Here is a 24893-nt window from a genome sequence, read left to right as displayed (position 1 = left end):
AGGGGGCGTGTAGATGGGCGCCGGGGGCGGGGCGGGGGGGTAGGAGTTGTTCAGGGGGTATTTGGGGGGGGTCTCCGCGTTCTTCACCCGCGTGAAGTTGATGCAGCGGCCCTGGAAGGGAGCAGGAGGGGGAGAGGGGTCACTGGGACTGGAATTGTCAGCACCAGGGCAGGGGATGGACCCCCAGAGACCACCCTGACCCACACCAGGGCAGGGGATGGACCCCCAGAGACCACCCTGTCTCCCACCATGGCACAGCTGAGACACCACAGACCACCCTGGTGGGGGACCACGGCATGGGATGGACACACAGACCAGCCTGTCCCAGCCCTGACCACTACTATGGGGTGGCTGGGACCTCCCAGACCTCCCTGTCCCACCCCTGTCCCCCACCACGACACGGGATGGACCTCCCAGACCTTCCCATCCCACCCTGACCACCACCATGCCATGGCAGGGACCTCCCAGACCATCCTGTCCTACCCCTGACCACCACCATGGCCCAGCTGGGACCTCCCAGACCATCCTGTCCTACCCCTGACCACCACCATGGCACAGCTGGGACCTCCCAGACCACCCTGTCCCAGCCCTGTCCCCACTTGGCCCAGCTGGGACCTCCCACCCCCCCATTTCCCAGGCCAAAGGGAAGGTTTCTCTAACTGGGACGTTTTCCTGCCCACAACTTTTCCTGAAATGCATCCACTCCCCACCAGGATGTCCCCATACCCCAGGAGCCAATGAATTTTTGCTTTTCTTGCTCTTTGGTGCTAAGCTACAGTTTGTTGTACAGTTTTAAACAAAACCTTTGCCCTCTGAGCTATTATTTTCTTTTTTTTTTTTTCCCCTCACAAGTTCCACCTGCAAAAGATCCCACTGTAAATACTCAAATGTCAGAATCAGCATTACTGTATTATGGATTCATTCCTTTAGCTATGAAATCATCCCCAAAAGGCACCAGAGGATTTCTGGACCCGTTCTTTATTTTTGGCCTGGGTGAGCATGAGCTTATTTTCTGTTTTACTCTTTCCTCTCCCAAAGCAAATGTTTTTCCTGGTGAAATTAAAAAAAAAAGCCAAATGGAGCAGGGAGCCCCTGGGGGCTGGAGCAGATTTGTTGGGGGTTCTGGCAGGTTTTTAACCCCCTGCACAGCTCCTCCCTGCTGTCCCCAGGCTGGAAGGGACACAGAGGTGTCCAGAGAGCTCCTCCAGCTGTGCATGGGGAGGAACATCTGTCTGAGAGGGAAAGGGCTCCTGGCCCGGGCAGGCTGAGCTCAGCCCTCCTCTGGGGAGAACAAAACCAGAGATTTCACAGGGCTCTGGGCTGCCCCCGGCTCAGGGTGACCCAAACAGGAGGGGCTGGGTTCAGTCTCACCCAAATCTGGGGTTTTAGAGCCCAACAGAAGAGTCTGAGTTTGGTCTCTCACCTAAATCTAGGATTTTACAGGCAGAGGAGTGCCAGGCTGGAACTTCTCACCTGGGGCTGGATCCCCCAAAAAACCCCTCAGCCAGGCTGGAACCCCTGGGGCAGGATCCCAAAACCTCAGCCAGGCTGGGTCCCAAAATAAAACTCAGCTAAGCTGGAACCTCACACAGCCTTTGGTGAGGAATAATTCCCACAGAGTTTGGTCAGGAATAATTCCCACAGCTTTTGGGGAGGAATAATTCCCACAGCTTTTTGGTATAAAGTAATTCCTACAGCTTTTGGGGAGGAATAATTCCCAGAGAGTTTGGTGAGGAGTAATTCCTGCAAAGTTTGGTGAGGAGTAATTTCCACAGAGTTGGGTGAGGATTAATTCCCACAGCTTTTGGTAGAGAGTCATTCCTATAGCTTTTGGGGAGGAATAATTCCCACAGAGTTTAGTCAGGAATATTTCCTACAAAGTTTGGTGAGGAATAATTCCCACACAGTTTAGTGAGGAATAATTTCCACATCTTTTGGTCAGGAATATTTCCCACAGAATTTGGTGAGGAATAATTCCCACAGAGTTTAGTGAGGAATAATTCCCACAGAATTTGGTGAGGAATAATTCCCACAGAGTTTAGTGAGGAATAATTCCCACAGAATTTGGTGAGGAATAATTCCCACATCTTTTGGTGAGGAATAATTCCTACAAAGTTTGGTGAGGAATAATTCCCACAGAGTTTAGTGAGGAATAATTTCCACAGCTTTTGGTCAGGAATATTTCCCACATCTTTTGGTCAGGAATAATTAATTCCCACATCTTTTGGTCAGCAAAAATCCCCACCCCACAGTCCCTGGGGCCAGCTTTTCCTCAGCCTCTGACGCCAATATCAAAGGCACAACTCCCACCCTGTCTGGCCAAACGCTGCCCTGGCCAGGTGAGCCTGGAGCTGCTGCAGGCCCTGCTGGGCTCCCCCAGCCCTGCTGCCAGTTCCAGGAACAAAGCTCATCTTTAGGTTAACTTTTCCACTGGTAATGGAAAAGCAAGTGCAGCAGAAGGTGTGGAAAGGCTGGGGAGTGTTCCCAGGCTCTGGCAGGAGCAGCCTGGGCTGGGGTGGAGGGATGGGGCACACAGCAGGGACACCTCAGGGTGAGCTGGTGCTGCTCTCAGGTCTGAAAAGGGACCCTGGCTGGTGTTCAGACCAGGGGGATTTGAAATCCCAGCTCCTGGTTTCTGCCTGTTCCTCCACCACTGAAATCACACAATTGCCTGCTGTCTGAATTTCCTGGAATTTCTGACCCAGGCTCCTGATTCCCAACGAGGCAGCAGCCAGGGATTTCCCAGGGTGAGAGGGAGACTTTGCAGGGGTGCTGTGTGATGTTCCTCATCAATCCATCAGCACTTCCCCACCTTCCTGAGAGGGGCATGAGCAGGGCTGAGCTCCCAGGGAGCAGGAGAGCTGAAATCTTCAATCCCAATTCCTGCCCTGGGGCTGGGCATGTCTGTCCTGGCAGCCCCAGGGACCCCCAGGGACCCCCAGCTCAGTCTGGGGCAGGAACAGGACAGGCATCCCCACCTTCCTGAGAGGGACATGAGCAGGAGAACTGAAATCTTCAATCCCAATTCCTCCCCTGGGGCTGGGCACGCCTGTCCTGGCAGCCCCAGGGACCCCCAGGGACCCCTGGGAGCTGCAGCAGATAAAACAGCTCACAGCAGCAAAACCCAGCTCAGGGCTTGAGGTGGAACCCGTGCTTCACTCTGTGCAAGGAATCTTCTGAGCAGCCCAGCTCTGTGCTGGGAGGGGATAAAGTGCCTGATTTCAGCAAGGGATGGCTTCTCTATGGGAATGATGTAAGCCTGGGACTCAGCCCAGCTCCGTCCCGGGCTCCAAAGCAAACAGAAATGCCTTTCAGTTATTTTTCATCTGGCTTCACTATTTTATCTCCATCAGGGGGTGAATTAAGGAGCCCTGAGTCTGAAATCTGCTTCCCTTGCTCGGGAAGGAGAGGGGAAAGAAGGAGGCACAGACTGCTGTCAAGCAGCTCCCGTGCTCAGAGGCTCCTGCTGCAAAGCCCAAACCCCTCTTCACCACCCACACGTGCTGCCTGCAAGGCTTTGGGCATTTATCCAGCCTGAGAAGGTTCCACCAGGATCTGGGGGCTCCCTCTGGGGCTGCTGGTTGGCGTGCTCTGCTAATCCCTGGTTCCTCTGGGGTGCCCTGCTAATCCCTGGTTCCTGTGGGATGCTCTGCCAGCCCTGGTTCTCTCATTCCCAGGGCATGCCCCCAGCTTGTCCAGGGCTGGCACTGGGCACCTGCTGGTTTGTGGCTGGAAAACTCGAGGTGTTCACTCAGAAATCCAGCCTGGAGCTGCTCTGGGACACAAAGCAGAGCTCAGCCCTCCTGGGGTGAGGGTGCTGGGTGACCTGGTCCCCTGCAGCTCTGGGATGAACTTGGGTGATTTAACAAAGAAAAATCCCAGAATCCCAAATATCCTGGTGCCCAGCCCGAGCCTCCCCTGCCACAGCTCCAGCCCCTCCCTCAGGTCCTGCCAAAACTTGCAGGAATGTCCCTCACTGTCCTGGCACCTCCCCTGGAACCGGTGGGCAGCAGCTCCATGCTCCAGGCTGGGCTCTTCCAGGGCTCCCTGCACAGCTCAGGCTGGGACCCACAGCAGCCAAACCCCCCGAGGGGACAGAGGGGACAGAAGGGGGACAGAATTTGCCCCTGGGCACAGAGGGCTCTGCTGCAGGGCTCTGCAGCTCTGTACCTTGTCTCCGGGCTGCGGACGCATCACGGACACGCGGTCGTAGCCCTTCCTCAGCAGGACCCAGAGGGCATCCAGCTTCCCCTGCAATGACACAAACAGGGGTTTTTTTATATGCTCTGGGCCAGGAGCAGTGCCCAGACCCCCAGGCTGTGCCCCAGGGCCTGCAGGACAGGCTGGGGGACAAGGCTCCCTCTCACAGAACTCGTGGGGTTCTGGCTCACGAGTCAAAATTATTGATTTGATCCAACTGTCTTAATTTCATCCTTGGTCTGTGAAGAAATCAGTACCCTGAGATTTGTAGGAATTTCTGGGATTTCTGTTTTCTGGAGAAACAGAATTCCTGCTTACTGTATTGTCTATAACAGGCAGGATTTATTAATCCAACTCTCTTCATTTGATCCTTGGTCTGTGGAGAAATCAGTACCCCGAGATTTGTAGGAATTTCTGGGATTTCTGGAGAAACAGAATTCCTGCCTATTGTACTGTCTACAACAGGCAGTATTTAATGTTTCCATGATTATTGATTTGATCCAACTGTCTTAATTTCATCCTTGGTCTGTGAAGAAATCAGTACCCTGAGATTTGTAGGAATTTCTGGGATTTCTGTTTTCTGGAGAAACAGAATTCCTGCCTACTGTATTGTCTACATCAGGCAGTATTTATTAATGTTTCCATTATTATTTTCCCAGTGCTCTGAGTGCTGGGATATTAAAGCAGAACTACAAGCACAACACCTACCAGCAAATTTTGCTGTACCTGCAGAGATAAGGCACTCTGAGAATGCACAACGTTATCCCTTGGTGCACAGCTGTTTTCTGCAGGTAGGAGCATCAAAGCCAAAGACTGAGCCCTGGCTGGATGCAGGAGCTCCTGCCTGGAAACGAGGGCTGCAAAACTCTGCTGAGGGCAGGAATGTCTGGTGGAAGTGTCCTGGGGCTGGATTCATGGGTGGAAATGTGAGCTGGGCGTTGCAGAGGTGCTGGGGAAGGACTGAGAGTTCTGATTCTCCTGCTCTGGGTGTGGGAACCCCAGTCTGGGAGGGCCAGAGGTGACTCTGGGGGTGTTTGGGAGCTCTGTGTGACCCCAGGTCCCTGGTGCTGAACCAAGACTCCTTTCCATGGGGCAGAGCCCTCCTCTTCCCCTTCCAGGGACCCCCCAGGGCTGTAATTCCCTCTGGGATCTGGATTCCTGTGCTCAGCCAAAGCTCCAGAGCTGACCTGGGCCTTGCAGGGACACGTGGGTGGAGGCAGACACGTAAAATGACTGCATGGAACTTGTGCACGGAGGAGAATCCTTCCCAAGGTGAGAGCCAGGAAAGTCTGGGATTCTCAGAGGAAGGAGCAAGAAACTCCTCTGTCAGATTCTTCTGCATTTGGACACGGAACTCCTCGGAGCTGAGGGAAACCATCCCTCCTGCTCCAATCCATCTTCCCTCTGCAGCAGAGCTGCTTGAAGCTCTTGATCTCCTGTCCACCCTGACAGCTTTAGAAATAAGCACCTTTTCCTTCCATTTCTCCTTTAGGAAAGCAGAGGCAAAGCGACAACTTTCCATGGAACAGATTTAAAAAAAAAATAAAATTCCTTTTACTCTGCAGTCCCAATTTCCAAGAGCCTGCCATGATTTCTTGGGGAAAGCCAAGAGCTCCATCTTTGGGAGCCTCTGAGACATCGGGGTGGAAGAGAGGGAGTGTGCATCATGGAAAGGATGATGGCTGGAGAAATGGAATGGCAAGGCTTTGTCTGGAAGCAGAAACCCTCCTTGCTCTCCACGGATGTGTCTCCGTGTCTGGAACTGCTCCACAGCTCCAGCACGAGGTCACTTGGAGGGAAAAAAAAAAAAAAAAAAAGCAAGATCTGAAGGCAAAAAAAGCCTAGAGTCCTGCTAGATCTGAAGCCCAGAGAGAAGAAACACAGGGCACATGACAGATGAAGGAGAGCACGGCTCCAGCCCTGGAATTTCCTCTGAATTCAGGGTGAAGGCAGCCCTGCACTGACCCTGAGTTACCTCAGTGCTCCTGAGAGCTGCTGGGGTCAGGCACAGGCACCTCTGGAGATCCTGGGAGCACAGCTGGCCCCAGCAGCTCTGGGGACAGACAGGAGGGACAGAGCTGGAGAAGTGGGATCCACCTAGGATCCACCTGGGGTCACCTGGGATCCACCTGGGATCACCTGGGATCCCCTGGGACCACCTGGGAACCACCTGGGATCCACCTGAGACCACCTGGGACCCCCTGGGATCCACCTGGGATCCACCTGGGATCACCTGGGATCCACCTGGGACCCCCTGGGATCCACCTGAGACCACCTGGGATTCACCTGGGATCACCCGGGAACCACCTGGGATCCACCTGGGACCCCCAGGGATCCACCTGGGACCACCTGGGATCCACCTGGGATCCACCTGGGACCACCTGGGATCCACCTGGGATCCACCTGGGACCACCTGGGACCACCTGGGATCCACCTGGGACCACCTGGGACCACCTGGGATCCACCTGGGACCACCTGGGACCCCCTGGGATCCACCTGGGACCCCCTGGGATCACCTGGGATCCACCTGGGACCACCTGGGATCCACCTGGGACCCCCTGGGATCACCTGGGACCACCTGGGATTCACCTGGGACCACCTGGGATCCACCTGGGATTCACCTGTGACCCCCTGGGATCACCTGGGATTCACCTGTGACCCCCTGGGATCACTTGGGATCCACCTGGGACCCCCAGGGATCCACCTAGGACCACCTGGGATCCACCTGGGACCACCTGGGATCACCTGGGATCCACCTGGGACCACTTGGGATCCACCTGGAACCACCTGTGATCCACCTGGGACCACCTGGGACCATCTGGGACCACCTGGGACCCCCTGGGACCACCTGGGATCCACCTGGGATCCACCTGGGATCACCTGGGATCCACCTGGGACCACTTGGGATCCACCTGGAACCACCTGGGATCCACCTGGGACCACCTGAGACCATCTGGGACCACCTGGGACCCCCTGGGATCACCTGGGATCCACCTGTGATCCACCTGGGACCCCCTGGGACCATCTGGGACCACCTGGGACCCCCTGGGACCACCTGGGATCCACCTGGGATCCACCTGGGATCCACCTGGGATCACCTGGGACCCCCTGGGATCCACCTGGGACCACCTGGGAACCACCTGGGATCCACCTGGGACCCCCTGGGATCCACCAGGGATCACCTGGGATCCACCTGGGATCCACCTGGGACCACCTGGGATCCACCTGGGATCACCTGGGACCACCTGGGAACCACCTGGGACCACCTGGGATCCACCTGGGACCCCCTGGGATCCGCCTGGGAACCACTTGGGACCACCTGTGATCCACCTGGGACCACCTGGGATCACCTGGGATCACCTGGGATCACCTGAGCTCTCCCTGAAGACCACCACTGGTTGCTCCAGCCTCAGGCTGGGCTCAGCCTCTTGTTCCAGGTAATGAAGATGAGAGCAAACGGCCTCAGGTTGTGCCTGGGGAGGTTCAGGTTGGGTGGTGGGAAGAATTCCTTCACTGCCAGGGTTGGAGAGGCCTGGCCCAGGCTGCCCAGGGCAGTGGTGGGGTCCCCATTCCTAAAAAACCTGTGGCAGGGCTGTGGTTTCATGGGGGACGTGGTGGTGGATGAGGATCCTGCAGAGCTTTTCCAGAATTAATGATTCTGGGACTCTGATTCACTTCCATCCACATTTTGTGCTGCTCCTCCCTGTCAGCTGAACCGAGGGTTTGCTGAGGTCCTCAGGAAGTTTTCAGATTTGTCATTCCCCTTGGATTATCTGCCCTGGCTTTTCAGACAGTTGAAATGACATTTTAAAAGCAGGATAATCCAGTTGGCACCGTGCTGAGGAGCAACAGCAGCAAACCAGAATAACAACAATAATAACCCCAATCTGTTAAGTGTCAGTAGACGCATTTGGTAGCAAATAAATCTCTGGAGCATTTAAAAAAAACCCCATCAATCTATCCACTCTCAGCTCTACTTACAGACATGACTCTGGGAAGACTGAAAAATAGAGGGAAAAAGAACTCCATCATAAAATGCAGAATATTCTAAGTAGGGGCAGTGCAGTATGGAGAAGAGGGGACCTGTGACCAGCAAGATGACTTGTCCTAAAATGTGAATTTCCTGGCTCTTCACCAGGTTCAAGCACCCTTGTTCCTGAAGTTCAATTCCTCGCCCTTCTCCTCCACCCGTGATTTTTTTTTTAAGCAGCTTGTCACAGCCATGTTTATCTGCTTCCCAAGGGGTGCTTCCACCAGCCCAGGGAGGGGTGGAAATCCAACATCTGCTTTATCCACGGTGCTCTGGGAGCGTGGGCATGAGGGAAAACTCAGGAGCACCATCAGGAGCCATTTCAATGGGTGAGCTCTGGGAAATATCCCCCCAAGAAGTGCTGGGATTTGTTTTAAAATGCAGGATGGATGCCAGGCAGTGCTGCCCTGGCCGAGGGTCCCAGGCTGTTCCCACCTTCCCTGCACATCCATCTTGTGTGCTCACACCTCTCTGCCAAGACTGAGCAGGAATTTTGCCAGTTTTGCTCATTCCTTACTGCCCAGGGAGAGCAGCAGCATTCCTGCTCCTCAGGAATGATCCTGCTGGGTTTGCTGAGTGCTGTCCATGAGGGGTTGGGGTTCTCCTGTCTCCATCCTCTTGCTGGGTGCAGCTCAGTAAAGGGTGTGGTGCCAATTAATAATTAGGTAAATTCTTCTCCAGGCTGCTAAATGCTATCCAGCTGTGGAACACTGCAAGGTTTTGGGAGTATTTGAATTTTGCAGCATTTTGGGTTGGAACTGACCCTGTCCTGCACACAACTGGAATGGTAGATAAGAGAGAGGCTTCTAAAGGAATTAAGAATATCACCCATGAGATGCTGCTAATACTTGCAGGCAGCATTGTAACAGAATTCTTGTTGTTATGAACAAAAGCTGCTCCAGAGTCAGAACTGAGCCTCAGCCCTACACTGAATTCTCTCTCCAGGCCTCTCTTGAGCTTTGGAGAATTTCCATCCTGGACAGAGATCTGTAACAGACCCAATTCCTCTTTTCAGAGCTGATTTCCAGCATGCAGAACAAACCCTGGAAATTCACTGAGAGTCTCCTGGGGCTGGGATCAGCAATGGCTTGTTGGGAGCCTCTGTTTATGAGATGACAATCTTCCAGGGGGAAAAGAGAGAAGGTACTGGACCCAGTCTCCAAGGAGGCCCACGTTTGGGATCCTCAGAAAGCACCTGGGCTGCCATCCTGCCCTGGCTGTGAAGCTCTGCAGGGTCAGGACTGAGGAGAGCCCAGACTCGAGGCTTGTCCTGGCTCCTTGGAGAACCTGGAGCAGCCAGAGGCAGCGCAGGGAGCTCTGCAGGGTGGGACATCTCCCATCTCCCCCCGACCCCACGGCTGCTGCTGGGCAGGGAGGAAGCAGGGCAGCCAAGCCCGTGTTTTCCTTCACCTCCTTCCCCAGAACACAACTCCCAAAGCTGAGCAAGCAGAGGGGCAGCTCCCAGGCTGCAGCAGCCTTGGGATCTCAGCTCTGGGGGCAGATCTCACCCTGAAGTGAGCACAAAGCACAAAAAGGAGCTGCTGTGCCCCCGGGCTCACCTTGATGGGGGAGTACCACCTGCGAGGGGACGAGGGCCGGCGCATGCTGCTGCCCGGGCTCCGCGGCTCGGGGAACTCGTACTCCTGCTCTGGCATCTTCACCCGGGCGTTCTTGGCCTTCTCCAGCTTGGCACCTTCCTCCGTGGAGCCCTTTTCCCCCCAGCGCACCTGGAGGGAGGGATCGGGGCAGCGTCAGCACTGGGGGCAGGGGCAGGGGCAGGATTAGGATCGGGGTCAGGATTGGGGTCAGGATTAGGATTGGGGTCAGGATTAGGATCAGGATCAGGATCAGGGTCAGGATCAGGATAAGGGTCAGAATTGGGCTCAGAATCAGGATCAGGGTCAGGGTCAGGATTAGGGTCAGGGTCAGGATTAGGATTGGGGTCAGGATTAGGATCAGGGTCAGGATCAGGGTCAGGATCAGGATCAGGGTCAGGGGCGGGATCAGGGTCAGGGACAGGGTCAGGATCAGAGTCAGGATTAGGACTGGGGTCAGGGTCAGGATCAGGATCAGGGTGAGGATTGGGGTCAGGATCAGGGTCAGAGTCAGGATGAGGATGATGATCAGTGTCAGGATGAGGATGAGGATGAGGATCAGGACTGGGGTCAGGATTGGGGTCAGGGTCAGGATTAGGATTGGGGTCAGGGTCAGGATCTGGATCTGGATCAGGGTCAGGATCAGGATCAGGATCAGGATCAGGGTCAGGGTTAGGATCAGGATCAGGGTCAAGATCAGGGTCAGGATCAGGATCAGGGTCAGGATTAGGATCAAGACCAGGATTAGGATTAGGATCAAGGTCAGGATCAGGGTCGGGATTAGGATTGGGGTCAGAATCAGGGTCAGAATCAGGGTTAGGGTCAGGATCAGGATCTTGATGGGGGTCAGGGTCAGGCTGTGCCACCCCTACTGCAGGAACAGCCCTGCCTCTGGGTGTCCCCAGCTGAACAGCAATGCACAGGCTGGGAGGTTTGTTTCTAGGCTGCAGCCCAAATTCTGAGCTTGTCCTTTGTGGTGGTTTATGAGAAATGTGGGAGTGGGGGGAGCTTTTCAGGAGAACTAAAACCATCTCCTGGTAAATTGTGTGGCAGTGCTGCCCTGTGTCCCAGGCACGGATCAGGACCTTGCTAAACCCCACAAATCTGTGTCTGCCTCTCAAACATTCCCACACAAAAACGATCTGCACTCCTAAAAACCTCCAGAAGTTTGTGCCTGTCTCCTGGGTGCCCTGCTGGGGGGCTGTGCCCAGACCTGAGCCCTGATTTCCTCACCTCCATCCGTTTGATGCCGCCCACTCCTCGCCCTCCGTAGTAAGAGGCATCCACTGTTGGCCACTTCTTCTTTGGCAGCCCATCATCATCCTCCTCCTGCAAAACAGAGCAGGGGTGGCTCTGTCAGGGGCGGAAGGGATGGGAAGGGGTGGAAGGGATGGGAGGGATGGGAAGGGATGAGAAAGGATGGGATGGAAGGGATGGAAGGGAATGAACAGGCTTTGAAAGGAATGAGGTTTTGGGATGGGAAGGGAATGAGCAGGGATGGGAAGGAATGGGAAAGGTTGAGCAGGGATGGGAAGGGAATGAGCAGGGATGGGAAGGAATGAATAGGGATGGAAGGGAATGAGCAGGCTTTGAAATGAATGATTTTGGGATGGGAAGGAACGAGCAGGGATGGGAAGGAATGGGAAGGAATGGAAGGGAATGAGCAGAGATGGGAAGGAATGAACAGGGATGGAAGGGAATGAACAGGCTTTGAAAGGAATGAAATTTTGGGATGGGAAGAAATGAACAGGGATGGAAAGGATAGGAAAGGTTGAGCAGGGATTGGAAGGGAATGAGCAGGGATGGGAAGGAATGAACAGGGATGGAAGGGAATGAGCAGGGATGGGCAGGGATGAACAGGCTTTGAAAGGAATGAGATTTTGGGATGGGAAGGGACTGAACAGGGATGGGAAGGGATGAACAGTCCCAGGCTGCCTTGTCCTTGCAGGGCAGGCCAGCTTCTGGTCTGTCCCTCGTTCTTTCCCAGAGGATGAATACTTGTGAAAGGACAATGTTTCATGGTATAAACACCACACCTGGAAGGGACAGGCCAGCTCCAGCAGGAATGAGATTTTGGGATTTTTCACCTCTGCCACCCCTTGGTGACATTCAGATATTGGTGACTTAACAGGTCAAGAAGATTCCCTTCAGTTTATTTAAAATGAGCCTGCTAAAGCTCCAGTGAAATTCAAGGTGTGGTAAATTCTCTGCTGCACTCTGTAAGGTCAGAGTGAACACTTGTAGTGCCTTTCCCTTTAATTTCTACAGTTCAGGCTGTGAACTGGCAAAGCAGAAAAGCAGAGTTCATCAAAAATGTGAAGTATTTCCTGTGAAAAACGTGGAGAGAAAAGAAAAATGGTCCCTCACTCTTTTTTCTTCTTCTTTCTTTAATTTTTCACAGGGATTTGGCCAAACTCCAAAACTTAGGAGCTTTCCAAAACTGGAAAAGCCAAAAATACTTTGAAATTGAAACTCCCCATCAGGAAAACTGGAAAACTGGGTGGGGGGAAAAAAAAAAATCCAAGAAAAACTCCGGTTTTCATGGCAACCAAAAGCATTTCAGTTTATCAAAACACAGAAACTGGGCTGCAAAACGTGTCCTGATCCAAGGGAAGGGTGAACAACTGGTCACAAGTACCAGGTTCTCCTCTTCAGAGCTGACCTCTCTCTCTGGCCCCAGGCAGAGGCTCTTTGCTGCAACCCAAGAACTCAATATCTCTGCATGGAGTTTGCCAGTTTGCCATGAGGATTTTCTTGCAAAAAAAAAAAAAAAAAGAAGGAAAAAAAATAGAAAAAAAAAGAAAAAAAAAAGAAAAAAAAAGGAAAAAAAGAAAAAAAAGTGGAAGAGAAGCCATCTAAATATTTTCCTTCAGCAATTCTCTTTCTCTCCCTTCAGCTCAGCACAGACTGGACTCCTCACAACAGGAAATACCAAGGTTTAGGAAATTTTCCCCACAAGCCTTAAAAGCCCTGGGAGCCCAGGACAGCAGCACACGCACGGAGAGGCAGCAGCACACTTGACAAACAAAGGAGTCACAAGTTTGCTGCAGAAGGAGCCTGTTTACATCCCTGGAAGGGCAGGGCAGGTTTTGCAAGACAAGAAAAACCCCCCTGCACCCCTGGCTGTGTGCTCAGCACTCTGGGGGAGCTGGGAATGGGCTGAGGGAGGCAGGGCAGGGAAATGGGAGGGAAAAGGCACCCAAAGCCCACACCCAGCACCCCAAATTGGGATGGATTCTCATTCCCTGCCTGCCTCAGGTGGATTTTCCTCCTGGGGTTGGTACCTGAGGAGCTCCAGCTCTGACCCAAAAGCAGCCCCGGAAAATCCAAGTGCATTTGAGGATGCTGGAAACTGACTGTACAGAACGTGGCAGCTTTCCACCCCCAAAATCTGCTTTAGATGGAGCTAGAGTTTCTTTTAACAAGCAAGAAGAAGCAGGACAGAGCTGCATTTCACAGTCAGAGATCCAGATCCAGAAGTGCTGGATTGCAGAAAACAAAGATCTGTGTTTATCTCAGGGGCCAGGCTGGGCTCTGGATACTGTGACCCTGACCTGAGGGAACCTCATCTGTGGGTAACACAAGGGTAATTCAGGCTCCACAAGGGACAGCTGAACCACTCAGGGTAAGAATTCAAACGAAATTTGGCCAGATATTAAAAAAAAAAAAAAATTGGACAACTTACCCCCCTCCCCACCCTTATAATTATTTTCCCAGTTGTCTCTGCAGTGCCTGAATTTTGTCAGAATTCAGCATTTATGGAGAGCTCTGCCTGCACCAAGGGCTGAGCCACGGCACGACAATGTGTCAGAGATGTTCTCATTGAATTTCAGTGTTGAGAGAGCACAGAGCAAATCCAGCTGTCCTCAAGACTCCCTTCTGCCCCTTCTCCCACCACTGGAGCCATCCCCAAATCCCATGGGCACCTCTCAGCTGCCTTGTGCCACTTTGGGGACACTTTGCTGTTCCCCTCCTGCTGGGGAAGGTTTTGCTTGGTGCCTCTAAAAGCTCCCCAGAATCTTCTCCTCTCCAGCCTGAACAATTTCAGCTTCATATAATCTCATCCTCGAGACACAAATGTTTCTCAAACCAGCCTTTGGTGGTCTGGATCACCACAGAAATTCCACATTTGTCCTGGCCCAGATCCTGGGAGGTGCTGCCTGAGGTGAAGGCTCCAAGAGCTGGTTGTGGTGAAAGGAGGATTTGAGCTGCTCCCACTCCAGAGCCCCTGAGCTCCAGGAAGGTGAAATTCCCATCAGCTCAGGGCAATCAGCACCAGGATGGGACTAAACCAACCCCCCCAGCCCCTGCACTGCTCTGGATGTTTTACATGAAACTGGCCAAGAGGCTGAAATTTGACAATGAAACTGAAATTTGGCAATGGAGCTGAAATTTGGCCATGAAACTGAAATTTGGCAATGAAGCCCTGCTGCTCACTGCAGGCAGAACAACGTGGTTCTGATCCACTAATCCAGGCCAGAAAGGTGCTCCTGCCTCCCCCAGGCACTCACCTCTTCCTCTTGGCATTAACTCAGTCCTTGCTGGCCTAAGTGAAAGCAGCTGTCCTGCCCTGGCCCTCGCCTCAGCATCCTCAGCATCCCCAGCTCCCCGAGCAGCCCAGCAGGAGCTGACAACATTTGCAACTTCTGAATGAATTAATTGGGAGTTTCTGGCCAGGGCTGGTTTCCTTCCCCAGCACTGAAGTGTCTCCCAGGGGCTCTGAAGCAGAGTTCAGTGAAACTTTGACAGCAGAGGCTGCTTCCCCTCCTTGTTAGAGTGTAATGCATTCTCCTTCCTCCTGTGGCCTTCAGCTCCCAAACCTGCTGATGCAAGAATTCCTTTTTTTTTTAAATTTCCCTTTTATGGCCAAGGATTTCGTGAGAAGGAAAAAATCCAACTGTAACCCTGCTGCTGAAGGGACCAGCAATCCCTCCTGCTGGAGTCCTGCAGGGGAGGGGGATAGCTGCAACACCTAAAAAAACGGATTACAGAAAATCAACTCCATCTTCTATTCATTTAGAGCAAAATAGAAAATCTCGAGGCTTCAATCTTCTGAGAATGCAGCACACCACTGTCAGTCCTCTCCAGCAGTAAATGCACCACAAAATGCATCTTTCCAGAGCTGCTGCTAGTTTGTCACTAGTGGGAAGCTCTTCTGTCTGGGCAAAAAAACCAGTGCAAGTCACAGCTGCAAAAAATCAGCTGATTTCTGAGCACTGCCCTGCTGCTGCACAGCTTCGAAAATAATATAAATGACATTTTCCTTTCTTAAAAAGCCTTTGGCTGCTAAACCTTGGGCTAACTGAGCTGGGGGAGTGCTCTGGTGGGAAGCACAGGTGGAATGGTACCACTGGAGCAGCTGGAATGGGATGAGCTGTGAGCTCCCTTCCAACCCAAAGCAATATTGCCCAATATCAAAACGATTCTGTCTGAACTGCACACACAGAGTTTCTGTGCTATCACTCCGTTTTTGAAGCCTTTTCCAAGGTCTCAGGTCAAACAAGATGTTTCCTTAAATTCAGAAAGCTCCAAGTTTTCAGCCATCAGAGTTCCAACAATCCATGAGTGCTGTAACCAAACCCTGCCATGCCCAGGCCCCCAAAGAGGAGAACAACACCCAAAAAATGTCCAGATCCCCTCCTGGATGGGCGAGGCAGCAGGGAAAGCCCATCCTGCTGAATGCCACTTTTCAGTCACCCTGCAGGGCCCTCTCAGGGTACCACCAAAGCCTGCACAGGTTGAATTTCAGGCTGCAGCTGTGATTTTGCAGAGATTGCTCTGTTTTTGCAGCACTTACTGGGCTGACAAAAGGCTTCCTTCTAGGTGACACACTCTTCCCTCTTAGGGGATGCAATTTCCCCCTCCAGCTCTTGGCCAGGGAGCCAGCATTCCAGAGTGATGTCTTTTAATTAATTTCAGCAATTGAATCCCTTGGCTCGGAGGCATGTGTGATGCAGAACCAAGCACGTGCAATCTGAGGTTCATATTTTCCTTTTTCATTCAGAGGACAGGAGCTGACAAAGCTGGTGGGTTTTCACCCAGCCCAGACAAAAGTCTGCTCAGGGAGATGAGCCAGCAGAGAGAGGGTCCCAAAGTGAGCCCCCCTGCCTCTGGGAATGGTTTAATTTGGAGTTTGCTTCAGGGAGAAGCAAGGCTGGAGCCTGCTCCTTGCAGAGCCCTGAGCTCTCCTGGCCTTGGCTCAGCCCCTCTCCCTGGGCCAGGCTTAGAGCAGAGCCCCATCTCACCAGCTTTTCCACCTGCCAGCTGAAAAACACCCTGGATTTGTCTCCAGAAGCAGAAAACAGGGCAAGCTAGCCCAGCAGATCGCCCTGACACAGAGCTGAGGCTCATTCTGCTGCCTGGTTAAGGGAACTGATCCAAAGCCCAGTGCAGAAAATGGAAAAAGTGCCCTTGGCATCGGAGTGCCCTGCACAGAGCCCAGGAAATGCCACAGGGAAAGCCCTGGCAGCAGGGCAGGCACTCACTGTGTGCTCAAACAGGAGCACACACACACAGGAGGAGGAAAAGTCAGCTCAGAATGGTGGCACAGCTTTAACCCTTTGTGGCAAGGCTCATCTAAAACCTGTAAGATGGAAGCTTCAATGTTGATTTAGCATTTTCTGAGTACTCTCCATTAAAATCTCCCTGGCTTGTGCAGCTCTGCTGGTGTCCAGAGGATTTTGCTGGGGTTTTAAATCTCAGTGTGCCTCACACAGTGCAAGGCCCCTTTCCCACAGCTCCAAGGGCTCAGCACTCCTGCCAGGGGTGGTTCTAGATCCCAAACCACCAAAATCATGACATGCCCTTCCAGGAAGGCAGCTAAGCACAGCTTTAGGCTCCACTAACTCAGAGTTAAACCCAGGCTTAAGGGCTGTCCCTGTGTGAATCACAGCCTGACTGCTCTGGCCGAGGGAGGAGGGATTGTCTGAGCTGTCCTTTCCTACCTGTGAACCCACGGATTTAATCAGCTTTTCTGGGGTGGTTGAATCAGCTTTTCTGAGGTGGTTGAATCACTTTTTTCTGAACGAAACATTGTCCTCAACACAGAGCAGGGGGCAGGGTCACTCACCTCGCTGTCCTCTGCAGGAGGTGGGGGAGGCTCCTTGATGATCTGCAAGGATCAAAGAGAGAGAGAACCATAAATTCATGCTGTGTTCTGCAGCACCACCCACATCCACAGGAGGAAACAAGAGGATGTGCTGCTGGCACCCCTCTGTCAGAACCCCGGGTGTCAGGGGTGCCTCTGTCACTCTGGGGTGTCACTGTCACATTTCCTGGGAAAATCCCTTCGCCAGGATTTCTCTCCTGGGAAGATGAGAAGCCTCAGAGGAAAAAGAAAACAATAATTATCTCATTTGCCTCTCCTGTGTTTTGCTGCCTTGGAATGTGGTTGGAGATTGTTTACCCACAGGTGATTATTTCTTTGGTTTCATGGGAAGTGTTTTTACTTATTGGCCAATTACAGCCAAGCTGTGTTGAGGCTGTGGAAAGAGTCATGAGTTTTTTTTAGTATCTTCTAGCTTTCTGTCTGTATCCTTTCTGCATTCTTTAGTATAGTTGTGGTACAGCATTCTATAATATAATATAATATAATATAATATAATATAATATAATATAATATAATATAATATAATATAATATAATATAATATAATATAATATAATATAATATAATATAATATAATATAATATAATATAATATAATGTAATAATATGATATAATGCTATAATATAATATAATATAATGTAATAAAAATAATATAATAATATGATATAATGATATGATATGATATGATATGATATGATATGATATGATATGATATAATATAATATAATATAATATAATGTAATATAATGTAATAATATGATATAATGATATAATATGATAATATAATATAATATAATATAATATAATATAATATAATGTAATATAATGTAATATAATATAATATAAAATAATACAATATGATATAATGATATAATACGATATAATATGATATGATATGATATGATATAATATAATATGATATGATATAATATAATATAATATAATATAATATAATATAATATAATATAATATAATATAATATAATATAATATAATATAATATAATATAATATAATATTTAATAGAATATAATAATAAATTAGCCTTCTAAGAACATGGAGTCAGTTTCATAATTTCCTCGACTTCCTTGGGGTCTCAGAAAATCCACGACAGGGGAGCAGGAGTGTCCCAAAGCCAGCCCCACACTCCCTCTGCTCACGGGGTGGCCTGTGCCCGTGTGAGGCCACAGAAAATCCCAAACCTGCTACCCCCGAGCCTCCGGCCCCAGCGGCTGCCGCAGTCAGGGCTGCCTCTGTTGGTGCCTCAGTGGGCAGGCACAGGAAATGAGCAGCTCCCTCTCCTGCCCCCTGTCCACACCCTGCCCAGGTCATTGCCGGGCTGAGCCAAGCCGGAGAAAGGAAGCAAAGCTGCCCTGGGGAAGTTGCCAAGCAGCGATAACCCCCAGCCTGGCCCCCAGAGCATTCCTCCTTTCCCATTCCAGGAGGCTCTGCCACCTCATAATGCTCTTCACATCGTCAGGCTAATACAGCTCACTGCCATAAACTAAAAAATACAAATGTATAAAAATAAAATAAAGTAAAATAAAATAAAATAAAATAAAATAAAATAAAATAAAATAAAATAAAATAAAATATATAAATGTAAATGTAAATATAAATATATATAAAAAATAAAAATAAAAATAAAAATGTAAATATAAATATATAAAAATATCTATAAATATAAATATAAAAATAGAAAAAATATAAATATAAATATAAATATAAATATAAATAAAATATAAATAATATAAACATAAACATAAACATAAATATAAATAAAAAATAAAAATAAAAATAAAAATAAAAATAAAAATAAAAATATACATAAATATAAATATAAACATAAACATAAACATAAATATAAATATAAATATAAATATAAATATACATAAACATAAATAAACATAAACATAAACATAAATATAAATATAAATAAAAATAAAAATAAAAATATAAATAACATAAACATAAACATAAACATAAATATAAATAAAAAATAAAAATAAAAATAAAAATAAAAATAAAAATAAAAATAAAAATATATACATAAATATAAATATAAACATAAACATAAATATAAATAAAAAATAAAAATAAAAATAAAAATAAAAATAAAAATAAAAATATAAATAAAAATATATACATAAATATAAACATAAACATAAACATAAACATAAACATAAACATAAACATAAACATAAACATAAATATAAATATAAATAAACATAAACATAAATATAAATAAACATAAACATAAACATAAATATAAATATAAATATAAATATAAATATAAATATAAATATAAATATAAATAATATAAACATAAACATAAACATAAACATAAATACAAAATAAAAATAAAAATATAAATATAAATATACATAAATATAAATAAACATAAACATAAACATAAACATAAACATAAACATAAACATAAATATAATATAAATATGAATACACACACAGATACATGGCTCCCTGAGTTGCTAGTAAAGCCAGCAGGGTGAGGCTGCAGCCTGCTCCAGGACATTCTCCCTACAAACCCTTCCAGCTGCTGTGGGTGTGAGGCCGTGATTTCATGCAGAAACTTTGCACGCAGGCCTTGGCAGGCCTTGGCTGCCAGCAGGGCATCCAGGAGCGCCGGAGAGGGCTCCAAGGGGAGGGCAGCGACACCAGGCACGTCCTGCTGCCCTCACCCTGCACCCCTCACCCTGCTGCCCTCACCGTGGCACCCCTCACCCTGCACCCCTCACCCTGCACCCCTCACCCTGCACCCCTCACCCTGGCACCCCTCACCCTGCACCCCTCACCCTGCACCCCTCACCCTGCACCCCTCACCCTGCACCACTCACCCTGCACCCCTCACCCTGGCACCCCTCACCCTGGCACCCCTCACCCTGGCACCCCTCACCCTGCTGCCCTCACCGTGGCACCCCTCACCCTGCACCCCTCACCCTGCACCTCTCACCCTGCACCCCTCACCCTGCACCACTCACCCTGGCACCCCTCACCCTGCACCCCTCACCCTGTACCACTCACCCTGCACCCCTCACCCTGGCACCCCTCACCCTGGCACCCCTCACCCTGGCACCCCTCACCCTGCTGCCCTCACCGTGGCACCCCTCACCCTGCACCACTCACCCTGCACCCCTCACCCTGGCACCCCTCACCCTGCACCCCTCACCCTGGCACCCCTCACCCTGCTGCCCTCACCGTGGCACCCCTCACCCTGCACCACTCACCCTGCACCCCTCACCCTGGCGCCCCTCACCCTGGCACCCCTCACCCTGCTGCCCTCACCGTGGCACCCCTCACCCTGCACCCCTCACCCTGCACCCCTCACCCTGGCGCCCCTCACCCTGGCACCCCTCACCCTGCTGCCCTCACCGTGGCACCCCTCACCCTGCACCCCTCACCCTGCACCCCTCACCCGGCACCCCTCACCCTGGCACCCCTCACCCTGGTGCTCCTCACCCTGCACCCCTCACCCTGGCGCCCCTCACCCTGGCACCCCTCACCCTGCTGCCCTCACCCTGGCACCCCTCACCCTGCACCCCTCACCCTGGCACCCCTCACCCTGCACCCCTCACCCTGGTGCCCCTCACCCTGCACCCCTCACCCTGGCACCCCTCACCCTGCACCCCTCACCCTGGCACCCCTCACCCTGCACCCCTCACCCTGCACCCCTCACCCTGCTGCCCTCACCCTGGCACCCCTCACCCTGCTGCTCCTCACCCTGCACCCCTCACCCTGGCACCCCTCACCCTGCACCCCTCACCCTGGCACCCCTCACCCTGCTGCCCTCACCCTGCACCCCTCACCCTGCACCCCTCACCCTGCACCCCTCACCCTGCTGCCCTCACCCTGGCACCCCTCACCCTGCTGCTCCTCACCCTGCACCCCTCACCCTGCACCCCTCACCCTGCACCCCTCACCCTGGCACCCCTCACCCTGGCGCCCCTCACCCTGCACCCCTCACCCTGCACCCCTCACCCTGCACCCCTCACCCTGCTGCTCCTCACCCTGCACCCCTCACCCTGCACCCCTCACCTTGCACCCCTCATCCTGGCACCCCTCACCCTGGCGCCCCTCACCCTGCACCCCTCACCCTGCACCCCTCACCCTGCTGCTCCTCACCCTGGCACCCCTCACCCTGCACCCCTCACCCTGCACCCCTCACCCTGCACCCCTCACCCTGGCGCCCCTCACCCTGCACCCCTCACCCTGCACCCCTCACCCTGCTGCTCCTCACCCTGCACCCCTCACCCTGGCACCGCTCACCCTGCACACCTCACCCTGCACCTCTCACCCTGCACCTCTCACCCTGGCACCCCTCACCCTGCACCCCTCACCCTGGTACTCCTCACCCTGGCACCCCTCACCCTGCACCTCTCACCCTGCACCCCTCACCCTGCACCCCTCACCCTGGCACCCCTCACCCTGCACCCCTCACCCTGGTGCCCCTCACCCTGCACCCCTCACCCTGCGCCCCTCACCCTGGTGCCCCTCACCCTGCACCCCTCACCCTGCACCCCTCACCCTGGCACCCCTCACCCTGGCACCCCTCACCCTGGCCTGCCAGGGCAGTGCCACCCCCACGATGGGGCTGTCTGAGCCCCAGGGGAGGTGACACGGAGTGTCCTGAGCTGGCTCTCAGGGCAGAGCTGCCCTGGCTTGGGGGACACGTGTGTGGGCTTCAAAAGCACCCTAAAATAAAAATAAAAACAAAAAAAAATAGAAAAATAAAATAGAAAATAGGAATAGAAATAGAAATAAAACTAAAAAAAAAAAAAAACCAAAAAATAAAAATATAAAAACAACCCCCCCCCAAAAAAATTAAAAAATTAAAAAAATAAAAAAAAGAAAAATAAAAGACAAAATAGGAATAGAAATAGAAATAAAACTTAAAAAATAAAAAAATAAAAATATAAAAACAAAAATTAAAAATATAAAACCAAAAAAATAAATAAAAATAAAAATAAAAATTAAAAATAAAATAGAAAAAGAAAAGATAAAACGGGAATAGAAATAGAAATAAAACTAGAAATAAAACTCGAAATAAAACCAGAAATAAAAATAAAAATAAAAATAAAAATACAGTCCCAGCCAGCAACAGCTTGGCCGTTTAAATGCAGAAAGGGAAAATCTCAATCACTTTAAAGGCCCTGAAGATATAAATATTTACAGCAATTCCTCTCACTCGTGTTTTTCCTCCTGTGATGAGCTCACTGTTTTTATTTTGCTCTGCAGAGCCCGAGTCATGCAAAGCTCCATTAATGAGGAGCATGTGCCTCGGGCTGGGGAGGAGACAGGGCTGGAGCAGGCTCTGCCACCACCTGCTCCTGGCCACAGTGACACTGTGACAGTGAGCAAAAATTATAAAAACTGTGGCAATGAGCAAAAACGGTGAAAACTGTGAAAATGATAAAAAATTATGAAAGCTATGAAAATGACCAAAACCAATGAAAGCTGTGCAAATGACCAACAATGATAAAGCGATGAAAATGACCAAAAATTATGAGAACTATGACAATGACCAAAAATGATGAAAGCTATGAAAATTACCAAAACCAGTGAAAGCTGTGAAAATGACCAAAAATGATAAAATTACCAAATTTTACTATGAAAATGACCAAAAATTATGAGAGCTATGACAATGACCAAAAATTATGAACGCTATAAAAACGACCAAAACCAATGAAAACTGTGACAATGATCCAAAACCAATGAAAACTGTGACAATGACCCAAAGTGATAAAAACTGTGACAGTGACCAAAAACGATGAAAACTCAGAAAATGACCCAAAATGATGAAAAATAGCTGAGGATATGTGCCCAGGGAGGTTTGCAGTCCCCATCCTGGATGTGGCACTCGGTGCCCTGTGGGGATCAGCCCCAGGCTGGGCTTGGTGACCTCAGGGGTCTTTTACAACCTGAAGAACTCTGGGATTCTGTGCAAAGTGGATGAAAAGCTGCCTGCAGGGCAGGAAAGGAAATTCTGGATGTCAGCATCATCAGAGGTGTAAAATGGAGACAGCACCATCCCCTCTGTGTCCCTTGACAAATACTAAATAAAACAGAGTGTTCAACGCACCAAAAGACCCAGGAGACATTTCTGGATTAATTTCGGTCCGTTTGAAGGGTGGCATTTGCCAACAGGCTCCAAATCCCTGAGCACAAACCCATCAGACACTGAGAAAATTCAGATATCTGATCCAAAATGTACCTGCTGCACCTCCTGGCTCCCTCCTGCAGCATCCCCTGGGCTCCAGTGGAGTTCCTCTCATTGACATTGGAATGAATCAGAATAAATCATCCAATTTTGGTCCAGCCAAGCATCCAAGCCCAACTTCTCAGCCAGTATCAGTGCAGATTACACACTTGGAAAGTGAGGAGATGGCTGTTTTCCATACATTTGCATTCCTTCCCATAGGCACACACGTACACACAAACTGAGTGACTTCTGTAAACAGATCAAGTGTTTTCTATCCCAGGCCAAAAGGGGGAAAAAAAGGACATTCCTCCCATTTTTGAGCGCTTTGCACTTCTAAGAGCAACTGAGCTGCCCCTAAATTGGCAGCAGGGATTGGTTAATTTGGACAAGGATGGAGATGGGGGAGTTCAGTCTCATGTGCCTTTGAGCCCGAACGACCTTTCAAAGTTCAAGTCATACAAAAAAAATTTTCTCATTTCTGACTCGCTAAAGTTCAAGCCTTAAAAAAAAAAAAAAAAAAAATCTAATTTTTGTCTAGCTGCCCATGCCTTCAAACAGCACAAAGCTTTTCCTTCTCCCCTTTGGATTCTTACAGCTACAGCTCTGTGTGCATGAAATCCTTACTCTGGGGCTCTGAGTCCCTCATTTTGGGGCTCTGAGTCCCTCATTTTGGGACACTGAAACCTTCATTTTGGGGCACCGAGATCCCCATTTTGGGGCTCATACTGAGATTCTCGTTTTGGGGCACTGAGACCCTTGTTTTGGGACAGTGAGACCCTCGTTTTGGGGCACTGAGATCCTTGTTTTGGGGCACCGAGACCCTCATTTTGGGACAGTGAGACCCTCATTTTGGGGCTCTGAGTCCCTCATTTTGGCACACTGAAACCTTCATTTTGGGGCATCGAGATCCCCATTTTGGGGCTCACACTGAGACCCTCGTTTTGGGGCACTGAGAGCCTCATTTTGGGGCACTGAGACCCTCATTTTGGGACAGTGAGATCCTCATTTTGGGGCACTGAGACCCTCATTTTGGGGCACTGAGACCCTCATTTTGGGACAGTGAGACCCTCATTTTGGGGCACTGAGACCCTCATTTTGGGACAGTGAGACCCTCGTTTTGGGGCACTGAGATCCTCATTTTGGGACAGTGGGACCCTCATTCTGGGGCTCTGAGACCCTCATTTTGGGACACGGAAGGCAGTGAAGCCAATGGCACCTGGCGCCATCCCACAGCACTGGGCCCAGCAGGCCCACAGGCCCCAGGCTCGCTCGGCACAACCAAAACCAACCCAAAAGACTGAAAAAGGCCGTCACAGGGACCCTGTGAGGACACAGCCCACATGGCCACCTCGTCCTGGGCCAGATGAGCCCCAGGGGCTGCTGGAGGAGCAGCTGGGAGCGCGCCAGGCCCAGCCCGGCCTGGTTAGGCTTGGCTTGGCAAGGCCGCGCTGTTTGTCCATCAGTGCTTGGGTGGGCCCAAGCCATCCCTGTGTTGGGGAGAAGGAGAACACAATAGTTTGAGGCTTTTAGTTTTAGCTTTTGTACTTCTCATATTCTCTGTTGCCTGGTGTGTTACTCTGAAACTTCACGTTAGGCGTTGGTATGTTCTCTTCACAAAACAGTCCCCTCACAGCTGGAGAATCAAAGACAACCTTGCCCAAAAAGCACAAACAACGGCAAAGACAAAGGGGTGAGCCAGGAGGCTGAGACTTCATCACCTGCAGCTGTAACTGGACAACTGAACCC

General features: G+C 50.4%; 1 protein-coding gene across 1 annotated transcript in view; it reads right to left on the bottom strand.

The window, feature by feature from the left end:
- ANTXR1 (ANTXR cell adhesion molecule 1) overlaps window positions 1–24893 on the bottom strand; it is a 65998-nt gene that overhangs the window by 3512 nt on the left and 37593 nt on the right. Inside the window, 5 exon segments of the mRNA XM_064400386.1 lie at window positions 1–111; window positions 4171–4251; window positions 9790–9957; window positions 11059–11154; window positions 16895–16936. Coding sequence (XP_064256456.1) covers window positions 1–111; window positions 4171–4251; window positions 9790–9957; window positions 11059–11154; window positions 16895–16936 — 498 coding nt within the window.

This window comes from Passer domesticus, chromosome 28 (assembly GCF_036417665.1).
Source record: "Passer domesticus isolate bPasDom1 chromosome 28, bPasDom1.hap1, whole genome shotgun sequence".
Taxonomy (NCBI): Eukaryota; Metazoa; Chordata; class Aves; order Passeriformes; family Passeridae; genus Passer; species Passer domesticus.
This window is presented reverse-complemented; position numbering and strand designations above follow the sequence as displayed.